This window comes from Mytilus galloprovincialis, chromosome 14 (genome assembly GCF_965363235.1).
Source record: "Mytilus galloprovincialis chromosome 14, xbMytGall1.hap1.1, whole genome shotgun sequence".
In the NCBI taxonomy this organism is placed as follows: Eukaryota; Metazoa; Mollusca; class Bivalvia; order Mytilida; family Mytilidae; genus Mytilus; species Mytilus galloprovincialis.
The window spans coordinates 45,702,622-45,721,051 of record NC_134851.1 but is presented as its reverse complement, the minus strand read 5'-3'; the positions used below and the strand labels follow the sequence as shown (position 1 = coordinate 45,721,051).

At 33.0% G+C, this 18,430-nt stretch overlaps 2 protein-coding genes across 2 annotated transcripts; both read right to left on the bottom strand.

The window, feature by feature from the left end:
- Positions 1–584: 584 nt before the first annotated feature.
- On the bottom strand, positions 585–4,433 carry LOC143058977 (innexin unc-9-like). The gene is made up of 2 exons (XM_076232461.1): positions 4,295–4,433; positions 585–2,396 (listed from the first exon to the last, which is right to left on the bottom strand). The coding sequence occupies exon 2, from the start codon at positions 2,392–2,394 to the stop codon at positions 1,144–1,146; it is 1,251 nt and encodes a 416-aa protein (XP_076088576.1). The 5' UTR covers positions 2,395–2,396; positions 4,295–4,433; the 3' UTR covers positions 585–1,143.
- A 1,746-nt stretch (positions 4,434–6,179) lies between these two features.
- Positions 6,180–8,283, bottom strand: LOC143058976 (innexin unc-9-like). The gene has a single exon (XM_076232460.1). The coding sequence runs from the start codon at positions 8,281–8,283 to the stop codon at positions 7,066–7,068; it is 1,218 nt and encodes a 405-aa protein (XP_076088575.1). The 3' UTR covers positions 6,180–7,065.
- Positions 8,284–18,430: the final 10,147 nt, after the last annotated feature.

The window sequence follows — 18,430 nt, the reverse complement described above, 5'->3', positions numbered from 1 at the left end:
ATGCACGTGGCTATTCTAGCAAATGAATTTATCTACAAAGCGAGAGCACTTTCCATTTTCATCAGCTAAGAGACGACTAGCCCTTTTTGAAAGGCTAATACTTGTGTTGTATTCTCATGGACGTTTATCCACCTGTTTAGGTGAACTGGACCCCTCTTGTGTTCACTTATCGCTACATTCGGTGCGAAGCTATAGATAGAACGGCGGACCAGTTTACTGTTTAGGTTCATATACCGGTTATCTCCCTTTCCCTTTCAACTTGAACATACGGGTATCTGCGTCACCCTGGTTTCCGCCAATTCATATCAAGCTTCGCACCGTCTGGTCTAGCGATAAGTGAACACAACAGGGCTCCAGTTTAGTTGTCAAGTATATGATATTTGTCCGAGCCAAACAAATAAACGACAGAGAACCAGTCAATATTGTTAGAGAAATGTACAGGATTTTCCAAAGCTGGGCGTAGTTTAAAAACAGATTTTTTTTAATTTTTGGTCATAAATAGCGAGTGAGATGGGAGGACAGGTGCAGCCTTGATGTGTCGGTGTTTTTTCTCTCTAGTAATTCAAACATACAACAGAAACATGCTAAATTAACAATTTTAATTATTTATTGGAATGCCCGATTTAACACTAATCTGGAATGATACATTTCATTCATATATTTTTTACAAGAGAAACATGTATAATCAAGAATGGAATAAGAGACAAGTCCCTAATGTTACGCAACACATGTTATCTATAAAACAGTATATACACGCCAATGGCACTATGTGATTCTAAATTAGCCAGTGACGAAAACAATTAAGATTTGTTATTCACATTAAAACAACTACATGTACAAGTTTTCACTGAAAAAGCTGGATGAATCATGGAAGTTCGTTTCTTACTTTGAAAACTTCAGATTTCGGTCTCTTTTCATCTTTTTAGTTTACTACCAACAAAGAATATTGTAGTTAAAAGATAAAAAAAAATAAGATGTAAAATTACGCTATCACAAATACAGCTGTTCTGGCATTGTTTTTTAAAAGCACCATAAAATCAAGTCATGAAAATGCAACGAATACGAGAACATCTCCGTTCTTGGTCCGCGAACCATTTTGTCTGGAAGACTATGGATATGCAAATAAGTCACTTAGTGACAATGTTATGAATATTCATTATTTAAAGGTTTTTTAATGTCATCATCATCACCATTGGCGACTGGTTCCAATTCTTTGACATCTTCATTTTTTCGTGTGCTCTGTTTATTTTTGTACAGTTCGTACAGTTCTTTAACAAGGTCGGTAACGACTAGATCGGTAGAATTTTTAGCGATCACTCGCAAAACGAAAACGCCATCGTCACGCATGTAGTTTTCTGCGAACTTGGCGCAAAGTTTTTTGTCAAAGCTTGTATGAAGTAAGTTATTTATTTTCAAGTACTTTTTGCAGTACTGTGTCTTGTTGACGTTCAACATAACCAGGTAAATCCACATGAACAAATTGTAAACAGCCAAAATGGCGATGAAGATCAACCAGAACCAAATAAAGATGAAGATCTTCTCGTTGAAAAGGTTGATTGGCAAAACACACTGTACGGTGAATCTTTGTACGTTCTGGAGTTGTCTAATCTGGAAATCGCAAAGGGTAACTCTAGGAAATCTTGGCGAAGCCCTCCATGGTCTATCGCTGTTTAGATTTTCCAAAAATTCAAAACCATAAAAGCTGAATTTGGTCGAAAGGAAAGCGTTTAGGAGAAATATTTGTCCGATTGCATTAAAAACATACAAAACCTTGACGAAAAGGTAAAGTGCTACTAAATATTTTCCCGCCTTTTTGTTGCAGAAGAAACAGAAATAACGCGAGATCTGTTGTTTTGTTCTATTAATAACATTCCAGTTCCTTTCAACGTTTGAGTCTAACCATTTGTCCATAAAATTTGCCAGGGATTTAATTGATTTTTCACGATCGTCTGGATTTCCAAGCTGTGACTGCTCTGCAAAATGTACGATTTTATCTAAATTAAGTCCAGATCCGCCATTGAAAATTCTCCAAACGACATTCGGAAGTTTGAATAAGAAAGCCATGAAAAGCAAAATCAATGGAACCCACTGATAATATGTAATTTCAGCATCCTGACGTTCGGAAATATTTTCTGGGATTTCGTCATACATCGGAACATAGTATGTATTCTTCACCCAACAATGGTACTTCGTATACGCTTCCATCGAGTCTTTGAATTCTGCCGGATGCCAACATTGTATCGGATCTTTGAAAAATTGACCGGAACTGACAGCAACCGTGAAGATGATCAACACAACGGTCGTGTAAACATGCGACATCCGATCAATCCAGTCATCATTCGGCTTCCCTCGAAGCTTCGAAATCTTAGGTACAAACCCGAGAAGTTCAGACATCTCTGAAATAAGAAAACAAAAATGACTATCAAGCAATAAAACACAACATGAGGGTCTAAATGCATTATGGGGTTAACCCTGTTAACAGAATGAAGAAGGACGTGGAACCAATACAGAGGGAAGGTGTAGAAAAAAGTCATTAAAGACAAAAGCAGGCAAATCAATAGTGAATAATAGGCAAAAATAAAAAAGGGAAACAAAGGCAAAACAGAACATGATACAAAAAGAAAGAACGTCTTGCCAGACCATCATAAGTTCATATATCAATTGTGTATTCGCCATCAGCGATGCTGTCTTCGGGTTGTTAACAAAAATGGAAAGAACAGTTTCATGTAAATCAACAATTGATCTACATTGATTCTAAACAGAAAATTTTATTCGAGACAAAGTTTTGGGAATACATTGAAGAGACAGAAATCGGTCTACACTATAATGATTTCTTGATATTTATTTCAAAATGTCAAATGCTTTGTTTCGTCGTCAAAATCGACTTTCTGTATTTATCTAATTAAAATGTCAAATGAATATATATATATATGTTACGTAATTTTCACTATTAAAACAAAAAGTTCTGCTAAAACTACACTAGTACATGTATACATAAATGATTGAATATATACATGTTGTAATCTACATTAGGATAATAAATTACTTTATCAATTGGGTTTCCATGGAGTTTATCTACATGAAAAATAAAGAGGTATTAGCGTTACAGTTATTGTTTTGTTAACAATATTTCGGAGACATGACAATTAAAAAAGTTAAATGTTATCTAACATTTATGACTCATTGTTTGTATATTGCTTATTTAGCAATTAAAATATAAACAATTTATCAATCTATAGACTTTCGAGGATTATATATATGTTATCATAATGAAATGGAAATAAGAGGCTTAAAATGCAAAATTACCAGAGATTAAAACACTTAGGAAAAGACAAAAGTTTTAAGATAAACAACAACAAAGGAAGTCAATAGACTAAATTTGGACTAAATTTAATTTTCAATCACAAAGAAAACAATAAATATTATTAAAATAAAAAAGAGGGGAAAAAATAATCTTAAAAAATAAATCTGAATTTAATATGAAAATGTGCGTCAATGTTTAGAGATATTGACTCCAAGGAACGAACGCTATAGAATACGCAATAGGTCTCCAGTAGAATTTTAATAAAAACCAGACACCCCCCTCTTTGAGTCTTCTATAACAATTAACATCATCGGTCAAGGGGAGATAATATTTCAAGTGAAAGGCAATGAACAAATTGCATCACATATAACACTTAAAATATCACGTAAAACGGACAAGACAAATTTTGCGAGATAAAACATGGCAAGAATATATATAAATACATTTAAAAAAAAAATTAATTTGCATATAAACACCAAAGCATCAAAGCCCTATTGACTAGCGATATTGGAACTAAAAGTATAAAAAAATGCATTTTAGAGTAAAATACATTGTATTTTGCCGTTCTAACTTGAAAGTTATCGCTATTGCAAACTAAAATTGATTAAAAAAACGCCAAAAGTTTAGAGTTTAACAGGTTTGAGTATGATAAATTGTCCAATTTTCAATGTTCAATAAAAAGACGAATAGACAAAATACTGAATATAATGTTACTACACATTTACACATTATTTTTATAGATGAATTTACAAATCATAAATGTTAGCAGGAGGAATGAGTTATTTATTCACCTTTGTTCAACAATGTTGTCACTAAATTTTATCACAAAATTGTTTGGATTGAACTGTCACCACCAAATCGTTGTTTTGAACAAAAATACCTGATCAAATCTATAGGTACACTTTTCAAAAACTACTTTCAGCAAGTTCATTATTTTTAATTTCATATACAATATTAATTATAACTATAAATATACTGTAACAAACTTACCGTCGAAATTATTTGTGTACTTCTATAAACCACGCATATGTGTACAGATTTGGTGTGTCTCCGATTTGGTGTCAAATGACACGGTTCACTGAGCAATCAACAGGTGAAAAAAGGTGTGACCACTCACAGGGGGCCGTAACGATGTCAGTTTTACTTAATAAATATCTTATAATTAGGATAATTACGACACAGTATAATTATGCCCTAGGAAAATTCGAAAATTAGGAAATTATTTGACAAATTTCATATTCTCGTCGCAGTTTTTATCTGTAATGAATATTCATGAGCCTTTGGCAATTTCTACGTTTTGACATTTAAATGTGACGTGATAAGGTTGTTATGAATAATTATGTATGTTGTAATTTAACATGGTTATTGCTTTACCATTTCAACAATGGAATGTGTAATTGTTTGTAAAAGGCTGAATTTTATTTGAATAAAACTTTAAAATGGACGACGAATGTAAGCTGAAACCCTTTTGTTGGAATTGAAAACAAATTCGTTGTTGCGCAATAAGTGCGCCCCCAATAAGTGGGCTTGTCCCGTCAATTATAAAAAACAAACTCTGAAAAAAAAGAATCAAAAAAGAAATAAACCTACGTTATAAAAAAAGAAAAAATAATATATACCATATATATATTGTAGTTATGAATTCAAATGTTAATTGCCATATTAACTTTAAACAATAAGTTTCCCAAAAAACAAAACAAGTAAACAATATAAATGCAATTCATATATATTTATATTATTCACAATAATTTAATTACAGTAAATAAGTCCAATGGACAATTATGGAACTCTTGTTATAGTGATCTAAGAAATAAGTATGTATAACATTTAGCTTTCCCTCAATATAATGCGATACAATTTTCGTTTGATAACACTCCAGTTTTATTTTGATAGTCTATATAGATTTATATAGTGAAAATAATCAGCCTATTTTTGAAAAAAATATATATAGATTATATTAAATCTTACTATACAAATCCTTGATTATATCATGAACTTTGTATTGTGCATTTCACTGATAGTTTATCTCGGATTAAAGGCCCTAACGAGTTATTGTTTTCTCCACTAAATTCAACTTTAGTGCAGAACATGATTTTCCAACACAGTAACAGCTTTATATTAAAATAAAGATTTTTAGCAAAGAAGTTCTTTATTTGGCATTTCATGATGACCCACTCTTCCTTGATTAAGGAGTTTGGTTTTAAAAAGTGACGACCACAGGCTATTTTTGTGTACTAAGGGAGATAAGTCAATCTGAAAATAAAGAAATAATCGATTTTAAATCCCAATTACGTCCCTTGTAGCCTGATACACAATTAATATTGATGCTGTATATATATAGATATATCTTTATCCTCAACACCAACTACATAAGTACAGACAAGGCACATTAACATTACATAAAAACATAAGTATTTATATACACAGAATACCACAACACTGTGACAAAACGATTTAAAATTAGTCCAAGAGAGGACCACATTCGATCGCGATGGTTAATTTATTAACTTGCACAAATTTATGAGATGCTCAGATCTGTCCTATTAACCGATCGTGCAAGGACTGTATAGCTAGTCAAGGTCTTTAAAAACTTCCATCATCATCTGTCCTATTTGTAGAAGTTAAGGCATATTATTTTAGTGAGTATAATGTTTGGTCATGTAAATTTTGTTTTATTGACTGAATTCGCCGTTTCAGAATCTGCAATTGAAATCCATGTATCCAATGGCGTAACGTTATTTTCATTTTGGTGCATGACCTATAGTCCTTTAGATTCTGAAAAAGACGAATTGTGTGAGACTCTTTATCATGTATTATATGTATTTGTGTATTGTGTATTGTGTATATTTGTCAGTGTATTGTATGTATATATGTGTGTATTGTATGTATTTGTGTATTGTGTATTTTGTGTTTGCATTTTAACCTGTCAGGGTTTTACTTTTTGCAATAAAGATATTAATAATACAATTTTTTTTCTCTTTTATAAGATGTGAACATTTTATAATGTAATGGAGTTTATCTTCAACGCCTGTATTACACAAATAACACTTTCTATATGTCCTTTCTACAAGAACCATCTTCCAAGTTGATGACAACTCATTTGACTAGTCAGTTATTGCATTTTTTGATTGTCTTGAATTGATTTAATTTCAACTATCTAATTTTTGTTATTCATATGCTCATTGAAAGACGCAAGGCTTGAACTTTGTGATACTATAATTTATTCACTGCTTCATTAATTATTCCTCTTTAAAAACAGTCTTTGTCATCTCTATTTTACCTGGTAATCTGCTAGTTGTTGTAAATATGCTATTTAGCAAAAACAAAATTAACTTACAAGTTACAAGCTTGCACTATACGTATATCGTAATATGCAAATAGCTTCAAATACATATATGAATATTCATTATACAATGAAAGTTTGCCTTAAAAAACTTCGCGAGTTAATTCTTTGGCATCTTCATTTTTCTTTGCAATTTTCTAGTTGTCGGACACATACTATTCAGCAAAACAAACTTAACTTAAAAGTTACAAACATGCACTGAACATATCATATATGCATATAACTAAAATATGAATATTCATTATGTAATGTTTGCCTTCAATGCTGGAATCAAATCTTTGGAATCTTCATTTTAATCTGGTAGTCGACCTGTTTTTGTACACATTCTATGAAGCAAAACAAGCTTAACTTACAAATTAAAAATTACAAGCATGCTCTGGACGTATCTCATATGCAAAAACTAAAATATGAATATTCATTATGCAAAGTTTGCCTTAACTTCTGGAATCAGTTCTTTAGCATCGTCATTCTTTCTGGTATTCTGCTTGTTTTTGTACATCACCCACAGCTCTTTAACAAGATCAGAGACCACCATTTCAGTAGAATTTTTTGCGACAAGCCGCAGCATGAATACGCCATCATCACGCATATAATATTCTGCAAACTTTACGCAAAGCTTTTTATCAAAGCTAGTATGAAGCTCATTGTTAATTTTCAAGTACTTTTTGCAGTATTGTATTTTGACGGCTTTTAGTACAGCAATGTAAACCCACATGAAAAGATTAAAAACTGCCAAAGAAGCAATAAAAATCAACCAAAACCAAATGAAAATGAAGATTTTCTCGTTGAAAAGGTTAATAGGTAGGACACATTGTACTGTGTACCTAAGTTCATTCTGCAGCAATCTTATTTGAAAATCACAAAGGGTAACCCGAGGAAATCTTGGCGATTCCTTCCATGGGTTTTTACTGTACAGGTTTTCCAAAAACTCGAAACCATAAAAATTAAATCTGGTAGCGAGGAAAGCGTTGAGGAGGAATAATTGTCCGATGGCGTTTAAGGCATACAGAACCTTAACAAACAGATAGAGGGTTACTAAATACCTTCCCGCCTTTTTGTTACAAAAGAAAAACAGGTATCGCGAACATTGTTGTTTGGTTCTATTCAAAACACTCCAATTTGTTTCTTTAGTTGCTTCTAACCATTTGTCAATAAAAACAGCTATTGATTTGATAGTCTCTTTTCGATCGTCTGGCGAGCCCAATTGGGAATTCTCGGCAAGTCCAACGATTTTGTCTAAATTTAAACCAGATCCGCCACTAAATATTCTCCAGACAACATTCGGAAGTTTGAATAGCATCGCCATGAGAAGTAAAATTAATGGAACCCATTGATAATATGTTATTTCAGCGTCTTGACGAATTGTGATATCTGGAGGGATTTCATCATACATAGGAACATAGTATGTATTTTTAACCCAACAGTTATAGGAAGTGTATGATTCCATAGAACTTTTGAATTCTGCCGGATGCCAACATTGTATCGGATCTTTGAAAAATTGACCGGAACTGACTGCAACCGTAAAGATGATCAAGATTATTGTTGTATAGACATGTGACATACGATCAATCCAGTCATCATTCGGCTTCCCTCGAAGCTGGGAAAACGAAGGTATAGTCCCGAGGAGTTGCGACATGGCTGAAACGAGAAGAAAACACATTGAAGTTTAACATTTCATATAGAATCGGGACTTGCCATGTTGAAGAGACACATGGTATTGTTCTAAATAATAATTATGTTACATTTGTTTGGCCATTTGTGGCTTTGGGTTGCTGTCTCATGTCTCATTGATATTTGCATCACATCAGGGGCGGATCCTATTTTTAAAAGGGGGGTCCTAACCAAGGACAAAAAAAAGGGGGGGGGGTCAACTATAAGTCCTCATTCAAATGCATTGATCGTCCCAAAAAAGGGGGGTTCCAACCCCCGGACCCCCCTAGATCCGCCACTGCACTTACCGTTTATTCATGCTGTTAAGATAGGAGTAATGTATATGCGTACCCTTCCGAAGCACCTGAGATGACTCTGGATTTTTCTATATTGTGTTTTTTATACTGTTTGTCCTTTGGTCTTTCCCTTTGCCATGACGTTGTCCGAATTTTTTGTGAACGCCCAATTGATATATTTCGCCTTTCTTGTTTATCGTCTTGGATATTCATTTACTATTTGCCACTTGAAGTTTTATAGCAGGTTATAAACAATCAATAATTTAGTTTAGGGTTAGAGTATGGACAGGGTCAGTGATGGCTTGATGTTAAGTCAATGGAGGAGGTACTAGGGCTAGGGTTTAATTTGAGTAAGGATTGAGTTCGTCATCTATATGGTAGAAATGAGACAAAACCTAAGCAAAGGATAAGGGCTACAAAAAATAATTTATTTGATTGTGACACGGTCCCCTCTGATCTTTACTTTCCGTTGCATTAAGACGTTAAACGAATGTGTTTTCTTGTTTCGTTTTCAAACTTAGCATCTCACCCAAGAGACCAAGACGCGATGAAAACGAATATTCTGTACACAAAAATAGGGACATACAGTTGTGAACAAAGGGAAAATCAATTCAGACAAGTAAAAAAAAAAAGAAAGAAAAAAAAAAAAGAAACAAATGAAAATAAGCTTTCTCATTGGACGAAGAGTTGTTTCATTTTCACTCAATCACATCTTCTTACTTCTTTATAAACAATAGGAAAAAATAATATTTCTTCTATGGTTTTACATGTACAACGTTACACTTCGAATTTCTAGCTAAGCGTGCCAAATTATGTCGGATTTAGTAATCTAGAGTGTCAAATTGATAAATGACGTCCGTTGCATCGTTCGTACAGTGCACAATATAAAGATACAGCGTGTTTTTGTATTTTGTATTTTTTTGCACAAGATTATGCAATTACTGCAAGTGGTTGAAGTATAGTGTTATGCAAATATATTTATATATCGCACAAAAATGCATGATAATTATACGATGTAATTTTGATAACAATATCTATGTCTGTATCAATTATTTTTTCTTCAATCAGATAAATATATTTCTAGCTATTGTTACATAATATGTACGAAACAAATATTCATAAATAATATCATTAACGACAGCATGTTTCCGGTTACTGATGAAAGACATTCCGATGAAGGACAAGTACTTTAGGATAAAACTGGTTAAGGAGGAGTAACAATGTATTTATATATAAATTGTTCTGAGTTGAATCTGTATCTGTACCAAAAAATTGATAAAAAACATAACCCCCCCCCCCCCCAAAAAAAAAAACCCAACAAAACAAAACAAAAAAACAAATGCCAAATCGCACTTTGATAAACGAAAAAGTGGCAACGTACCATCAGACTGGAACCATGCAAACGTTACACCAGTATTTAAAAAAGGAGACAAACATCATCCTAGAAACATACACACAAGTTGTCATTTCGTGGCTTTTTATAACTGACTGCGAGTGTTGCTTATAAAGCGACATCAATTTTCTTCTGGAAAGGGAGAAGGAGGCACAGCTTTGATAAAAAAATAATCATGATTACCAAAGAGACAAATTTCCACCAGGAACCAAAGAACACTAAAATTAACTCTTATAAAGACAATGATACTATTGGTTATTGTCTACAGAAATTAATTCCGGACAAACGTACAAGCTCGAGCGTACAAGTCATTCGCCTTACAATTTATCATTGAATGGGATAACTGAATGTTTTAGTTATATATGAAGATCGGTTTCTATTATAATAATACATTTGAAAATGACATAGTTGATGCCAAAACATAATTTGTCATTTGTCACCAAGTAACCTTGGTGCAATTTTTTCTAATATGATTCTAAATCTACATTAAAATGTAACTTACCACTGAATAAATTTCACTTATTCCGTTAAAAACAAATTTCTTTAACAATGTTTCTATGTGTATGATAACAAAATATGCATTTTTTTTTATATCAAAGGCAAAACGGATAAACACCTGGTAATTAATAAACCAGTATGCACGTGCAGTGTCCTATAAATAGATAGCTGTCTGCTTAACATTTAAAAAAAAATATCTCTATTTTTCATAGTTTTATCGTAGACACTGGAAGTTTTCTTATATACTATTGTTCACATATTGTACACAAACTGAATAATGGTTTAAATCAGCAGTGGCGGATCCAGAACTTTTCCTAGGAGAGGGGGGGGGGGGTGGGGGGGGGGTGGGGGGAGCGCTGACTGACCTAAGGGGGGCCAACTCCAGTCATGCATCAGTGATTCCCTATATAATCAACCACATTTTTCCCATGAAAGGGGGACGAGGGCCCCCAGGCCCCCCTGGATCCGCCTATGGTTTGAATTTGATTTAAATTTTGAATGTTGTATTGAATATTTTTCAAATTCAAATTCAAAATTGGTTTATTGACCCCATAAAATGGTCCAGAAACAGGCATATGCATCTAAACCGAGTCTTACAATAAATACAAAGACATACAATATAACTACTTTAATTTATCTTTTCACCGTGACAACAGACTGTCATACTGATTAGCAACGATTGATCTCAACACTGAAGAACGGAGAGAAGAGTCAGTCTACCGACACCATAGAAAGAGGGATAACTCTAAATGTTTTTAAGTTTTGTAATTAGAAATTTTATATATTATTTGAATAGTAATATAACAAAAAAACCGTACTCCAATGAAAATTCACAATAGAACACCCCTTAACATATGGCAAAATCAAAAACACAAACACATCAAACAAATGGAAAACAACTGTCATATTCCTGATTTGGAACAGACATTTCTTTATGTAGAAAATTGTGAATTATTGCTACTAGCTAAGCTTCTCACTTGTTAGATAGTCGCATAACATTCCACAATGTTGGAGGAAAAAAAAGAGACTCAAATAGAAAAACACATATGCATATACATATTACCTACATACTTATTAAAACGTATTTGTTAAAATTCTGTGTTTACTTATTACTTTTTCAACATGTCTGAGAGACTTAATTTTCTCAAATATATTTACAAAATGTTAAAATAAATGAAACATCGTTTTTTGACATTGTCCATATTAAGAGTATTTCCTGCAATTGACAATATTGTAAAGACATTTTCGTTTAGAATGTGCATACGCTACATAATGATTCTACAGAATGATGCAATACAATACAATACAATACAAAGTTTGTTATTGTCAATTATGACGCCCAATAATTTGAACAGTACAATTAAGTTCAATTTCATACAAGTGATTACATTGATTATTTAACAATTAAACAAAGTCAAGTCTTTTTCAACCAAATAATTTCTGCAGAAAAGATATATATATACATATATAGTTTTACAATATAATATAGATGGACAAACTACCGGTGACTAAACTGTATCTAGAATTGATTTTCTCTCTTTGAATAAAGTACCCAATAATAAACTTACTTTTTTAATTATAACATTATCCTCAGATGACATTAACCATATTAATTTTGATTTATTTGGGAGACTTTTATTTTTAACCTTATTTAAGTAATTGATATATTCAGATCTTTTATTTTCTAAAACAGGACACTGAAGAAGAAAATGAATTTCATCTTCAACTTCAGTGTTACATATTCTTTCCTCCACTCGAAGCCCCACATATCTTCCTCTTGCACGATGATATGAAAAATAAATTGAGAATTTGTTCATTGGACACAGATGATGTATTTATAACATCATGTTATAAAGACGCATAATTCGAGAACCTTAAAGTGACACGAACCAAATTCGAACTAGATCTGAGTTTAGATATAACAAGCATGTTGTATAATCAACATACCATTTGGTTGAGGCAAACTTAATTTATAGAACAGAAAAGAAGAATTCAGCATTTTAGCCATGTATAACATGTATAAAGGGCATAACCCCAGAACGTAGATGCAACGCCACCAAAATTCGATCTTGATCTGGATTTTTTTTATAATGATCGTTGTGTTTGATTTTTATAACATTTAGTTTATGCAAACTGAGAGAACGAAAACTAATTTTGAACGCACGTACGGACGTATCATATGAATAGACAAGGGCAGCACTTAATGCCCCGCCCTAAAAACTCAAATAATTTAAACATAATATACGTTGAAGATATAAAAAAGAAGATGTGGTATGATTGCCAATGAGACAACTATCCACAAAAAACCAAAATGACACAGACATTAACAACTATAGGTCACCGTACGGCCTTCAACAATGAGCAAAGCCCATACCGCATAGTCAGCTATAAAAGGCCCCGATAAGACAATGTAAAACAATTCAAACGAGAAAACTAACGGCCTTATTTATGTAAAAAAATGAACGAAAAACAAATATGTAACACATAAACAAACGACAACCACTGAATTACAGGCTCCTGACTTGGGACAGCCACATACATAAATAATGTGGCGGGGTTAAACATGTTAACGGGACCCCCCCTAACCTGGGACAGTGGTATAACAGTACAACATAAGAACGAACTATAAAAATCAGTTGAAAAAGGCTTAACTCATCAGATGGACAAACATACAAGTGGACGTGGCCCGGTACTTATACATAGTTGGTAATACTATAGATTACAAATACATTTGTTGCTAGAAATAAGAAGATATAGTATTAGTGCCGATGAGACAACTCTCCATTCAAGTCACAATTTGTAAAAGAAATGCCTCAATTGATATACATATCACGGTGGGTAAGGTTGTCCTGCGAGAAAACGTTCTGTGCTGGTGATTCGGTCCTGACGGGTGCTGGTGATCATTGAAAAAGTGTAAACAAAGACGAAAATGATGATTTTTGACGTTTTCTCTCATAAAAAATGGAAGGAAAAAGTTGAGATTTTTCAATTTTGTTTCTTATGGATTCATAGGCAAACCGTTAAAAAGTTGAACCTCTAAACTGTTTCAGTAAGCGTAACAAAAAAGTGTTCATTTTCAGAAAATCTAGAACTGAAAAAAATAAAACAAAAATCACGGTGGGTATGGTTGTCCTGCGAGAGAACGTTCTGTGCTGGTGATTTGGTCCTGTCAGGTGCTGGTGGGTCCTGATTCTGTGCTGGTGGGTTTGTTTACATGGTATCAGAACGGCAATAAAACGACTGTTTTGTTGCTTAATTTTTCTCTGATGCGTCATTAGTACCATGCAAAGTATATTACAACAATATTACATTGCAAAAGTCGTGCAAGTTCGTTAAACGGAATTGTCCTGACGCGGTGCTGGTGATAAGAAAAACGGTCCTGGTTCTGTGCTCCTATGTCCTGGTTCTGTGCCTTTATATTTTAGTTAAAAGTGGCATATATTCAAGATCATTGATGCTGTACTGTTATTGACTAATTAACTGTTGTCTGCTTTCTTGAAATTGACATTGTTGTGAATCTGTTTACTGTTATTATGAGAGAAAAAATACCCCTATTTTTTATTTTTTTTTAAAATTAACTGTAATCTATTTATTGGCCTGTTAATGGAACCCTTCTTGCCCCCTTTTAAAAGATAAGAAAATATGTTTACGATTTTCGGGATTACGATCATTTTGCAAGATCATCAAAATACGTTGTAATTTTTACTATACTTATATAAAGTAGATGATGTGTATGTTTGTTGTCAATGGACAAATTTCCATAAGAAACCAAAGGAAGTATGTGTTAACAACCATACGTCATCGTACGACCTTCAACAATAACCCATAAAATAAAAATGCAAAAGGTTTTGCATAAAAATGGAGAGCAAAAATATATAGAATTTTTTTTTTTTTTACATAAATAAGGCCGTTAGTTTTCTCGTTTGAATTGTTTTACAGGGTCTTATCGGGGCCTTTTATAGCTGAATATGCGGTATGGGCTTTGCTCATTGTTGAAGGCCGTACGGTGACCTATAGTTGTTAATGTCTGTGTCATTATGGTCTTTTGTGGATAGTTGTCTCATTTGCAATCATACTGCATCTTCTTTTTTTATAAAACAATACAAATCTACACACACAAAAAACTGGCTTAATTTCAACTGGTTATCAACCCGAATCGCTATAAGATCATATATAAGCTCACATGTGTCGAGGGGTTGTGTGAGGTTCATGTATTGTCTTGGCGTCCGCAATTACAAAAAGATCTTTTCTGAAATTACTTGACCAAATGTAACCAAATGATTTTTCAAGAGTGAATCTAGGAAAAACATTATTCATCAACAAACATGACCACTGTCTGTTAAAATGTATTCGAGTTTTTAGTTACAGCCGATTCCATTGAGTATGTAGGCAAAGGTAATATCTTTGGTTAGCTTGCTTGTTAGCTAAACCGTGACTTTTCTGTTCAGCAAGCAAGATAACCAAAGATATTCCCTTTGTCTACACACTCATTGAAATCGGCTTTAATATTGCAATAGTTCAAGCAATTAGGGCAAAACTTACCGAGTAAAAAAAATCAAAAGGCTAATGTCTATCTACCTTGCACATTTCAGAAAATTCAGATCAGATAACGAAACTGGGTCCAGCAACATTTATAAGCAATTTAAGATTTTGACCCCACAGTTTCCATTCACCACAAATATTCTCGTTACAACGAATCATTTTAAATCCTAAAATACCAGTTGCAGCCTTTTGTTTATCTATTAATATATGTATACGGATAAAGTTATGAAAGACAGCAGGGTCACCAGGGTGAGGAGTCCATGTCATCTGAAATAAATGCTAAGCATAGATCTAGAAAGCGACAGATAATCATGACATTAAAAAAACTCTCTTCTTCTTGACTTTTTTTCGAACAAATTGACACATAAAAAGAATTATATAGTATTGTGGAATTTTTAACTTGTGTTCAATTCATTGGTTACATTTTTTACTAGGATAACAATCCTGTCAAGTATGAGCTGGGTAAAATATTTCAGAAAAGAAGATGAAAATGTGAAAGTTTCCGTGCGTCAGGTGCAACAGCATACGAACAGCTAACATGCCTCGTCAGGGTGGAAGCTAAAAAGTCCACGAAAATTTGATTTAAAACCTTTATTCGTTCCAACAAAGTTATTGAGATTTTGTTGAGGATTTAACCATCTACGACAACAAGAATTTTTTTTTTTAGAATTTACAACTCTTCTATAAATATATGCAAAGCAAACTATTGATCAAATTGCTTGCTATGATTGTTTGGATGTTTTTAAACGACAGGTAAGTAGTCTGTTTACTATATACTAGAATTTGTTTGGACAATAAACATTAACTTCAATTCCTGTCAGTTTATATTTGTCAAATCAAGACCCAGTATGTATTGAAACTCCGCCTACCTATTGTTTGAAAACATCCAAGCAAACATAGCAAGCAAGTCAATTAAAGTTTTGCTTTGCATGCTTTTATAGAAGAGCTGTACTATATAATGCAAAGAAGCGTTTAAGTCTTTCGCCAAAAAATACTATCAATTTCTTTTTGTCCTATGTAAACTTCCGTACCATTCATAATCATTAAATTGAACTGTAAAATATTTCTTGGTACCTTCTTAATTCCTTTATAAGTCTTATGTAAATATAATTATGAAAATAACTGTTGTGAGCACAAGATTCACTGCACACTTTTAAAGTTCTGCTTCATCAAATATTAAAATGTGAACTTAAGTTTTGAGACTTTTTTAATCGACACGATTGGGATTTGTATATGAGAACATGGTTTATCGTTTAGTTGAAAATGCGGCTTTGAACTAGCTTTCAGTACCTGCGAGCATTCGTTGTTCAATAATTTGTGTCTTTGTGTTATTATTTTATGTGATAAATTGTTGTGTTGGTACACCACTGTAACAATGAAGGAGGAAATGAGGAGGGTTGGTTGGGTGGAAATGGGGAGGGGTATGCGGAGCGCTTACAAACATGTCTATGCGGCATGGGCTTTGATCATTGTTGAAGCATCAATGTAAGGGGTATTTAATATCTTAATAACACTATTCTTATTTTAGATACAATATATTGTTATCTTATATTGACGAAAAATGTTGCCCTTTTATGTAATTATGTAATACAAGTTACGATCATTTGAAAACACATATTAAACAGCCAAATGGATGCACAAGAGCTAAAATAGGAGTCATAGATCCTATTGACAACAATTATCTGCCCAATTTTATTGATTTTGTAACATTTGTTTCAAATATGACCAAGTTCTTATCCAAAATCACCAGCACCGTATCAGGACCCACCAGCACAATGACAGGACCCACCAGCACAGTATCAGGACATGAATAAATTGAGAAAATGCTAAATTTTAATAAATTGCAATGTTTTTTCACAAAATAGTTTTGTCGTGTGGATTGCGGTATAGAAAGAGGACTCTATGAGCATTTTTGTTTTATTTTTTCAGTTCTAGATTTTCTGAAAATGAGCATTTTTGTGTTGAAACAGTGTAGATGGTCAGCTTTTTAATGGTTTATATATGAACCCATAAGAAACAAAATTGAAAAATCTCAACTGTTTTCTCCCATTTTTTATGAGTGAAAATGTAAAAAATCATCATTTTCGTCTTTGTTTACATTTTTTCATTGATCACCAGCACCCGTCAGGACCGAATCACCAGCACAGAACGTTCTCTCGCAGGACAACCATACCCACCGTGAAAATGCTCATGGAGTCCGCTTTCTATACCAAAATCCAAACGACAAAATTATTTTGTGAAAAACCAGTGCAATTTTTTTTCTTCATTTTCTCAGTTTATTCATGTCCTGATACTGTGCTGGTGGGTCCTGTCATTGTGCTGGTGGGTCCTGATACGGTGCTGGTGATTTGGGTGACAAGTTTGTCATATTTGAAACAAATGTTACAAAATCAATAAAATTTGGCTGATAATTGTATCCAAACGGGTCTGTGACTCCTATTTTTACTTTTGTGCATCCATTTGGCTGTTTTATAACCGTTTTCAAATAATCGTTACTTATATTACATAAATGGGCAACATCTTCCGTCCAATAGCAGATGAAAACTATCTAATCAGAATAGTTTTACTTAAGATATTAAATGCTCTTGAATTGATGATTCTCTACATAATAAGTTAACTTAAACAGTTTTAAAAGGTGCTTAAAGTAAGGGACATTTATAAGAGGGGTTCTTATAACAGGCTATTATTTGAACTTGGAATTATTTTTAATTATGGAATTTGCTTGATTTCTTGTTATTGAAATTTTCAATAAATTCCACGTTTATTCTGTACTGAAATGTTCTGTGCTGCGCACAACACTTTATATTACAAAGAAAATAGTATTTTTCAATAGAATGTACTGTGCCGCGCACAACACTATCTAACCAAAAGACATTGTATGGAAAGTGTTATTAACCACTCAAAAGATCATAATACAAAATATTACATGGAATTTATTAAAAAATTTAAACACAAGAAACTATGCAAATTCCATAATTAAAAATAATTCCAAGTTCAAATAATAGCCTGTTTTATATTGACATTAAGGTTTGACTGGTTTATTTTAGTTAAATATGCGTTCCACGCACCCCTCGCAACTCCATCCAACCAACCCCTCCTCCTTCATTAGTACAGTGGTGTAATAACACAACAATTTATCAAATAAATATTAACATTAAGACACAAATTACTGAACAACGCATACTCGCAGCTAATGAAAGCTAGTTCAAAGCCACATTTTCAACTAATACCGGTAGATAAACCAAGTTCTCTTAGATAAAAATCTCAATCGCACCGATCATAAAGACACAAAGATTCATAGTGTGTTAATTTACGTTTTTGATTGAGTTAAGCCTTCCAATTGATATTTTATCGTGTGGTTTTTTATGTTGTGATGTTATGCTATTGTTTCAGAAAAAGGGAGG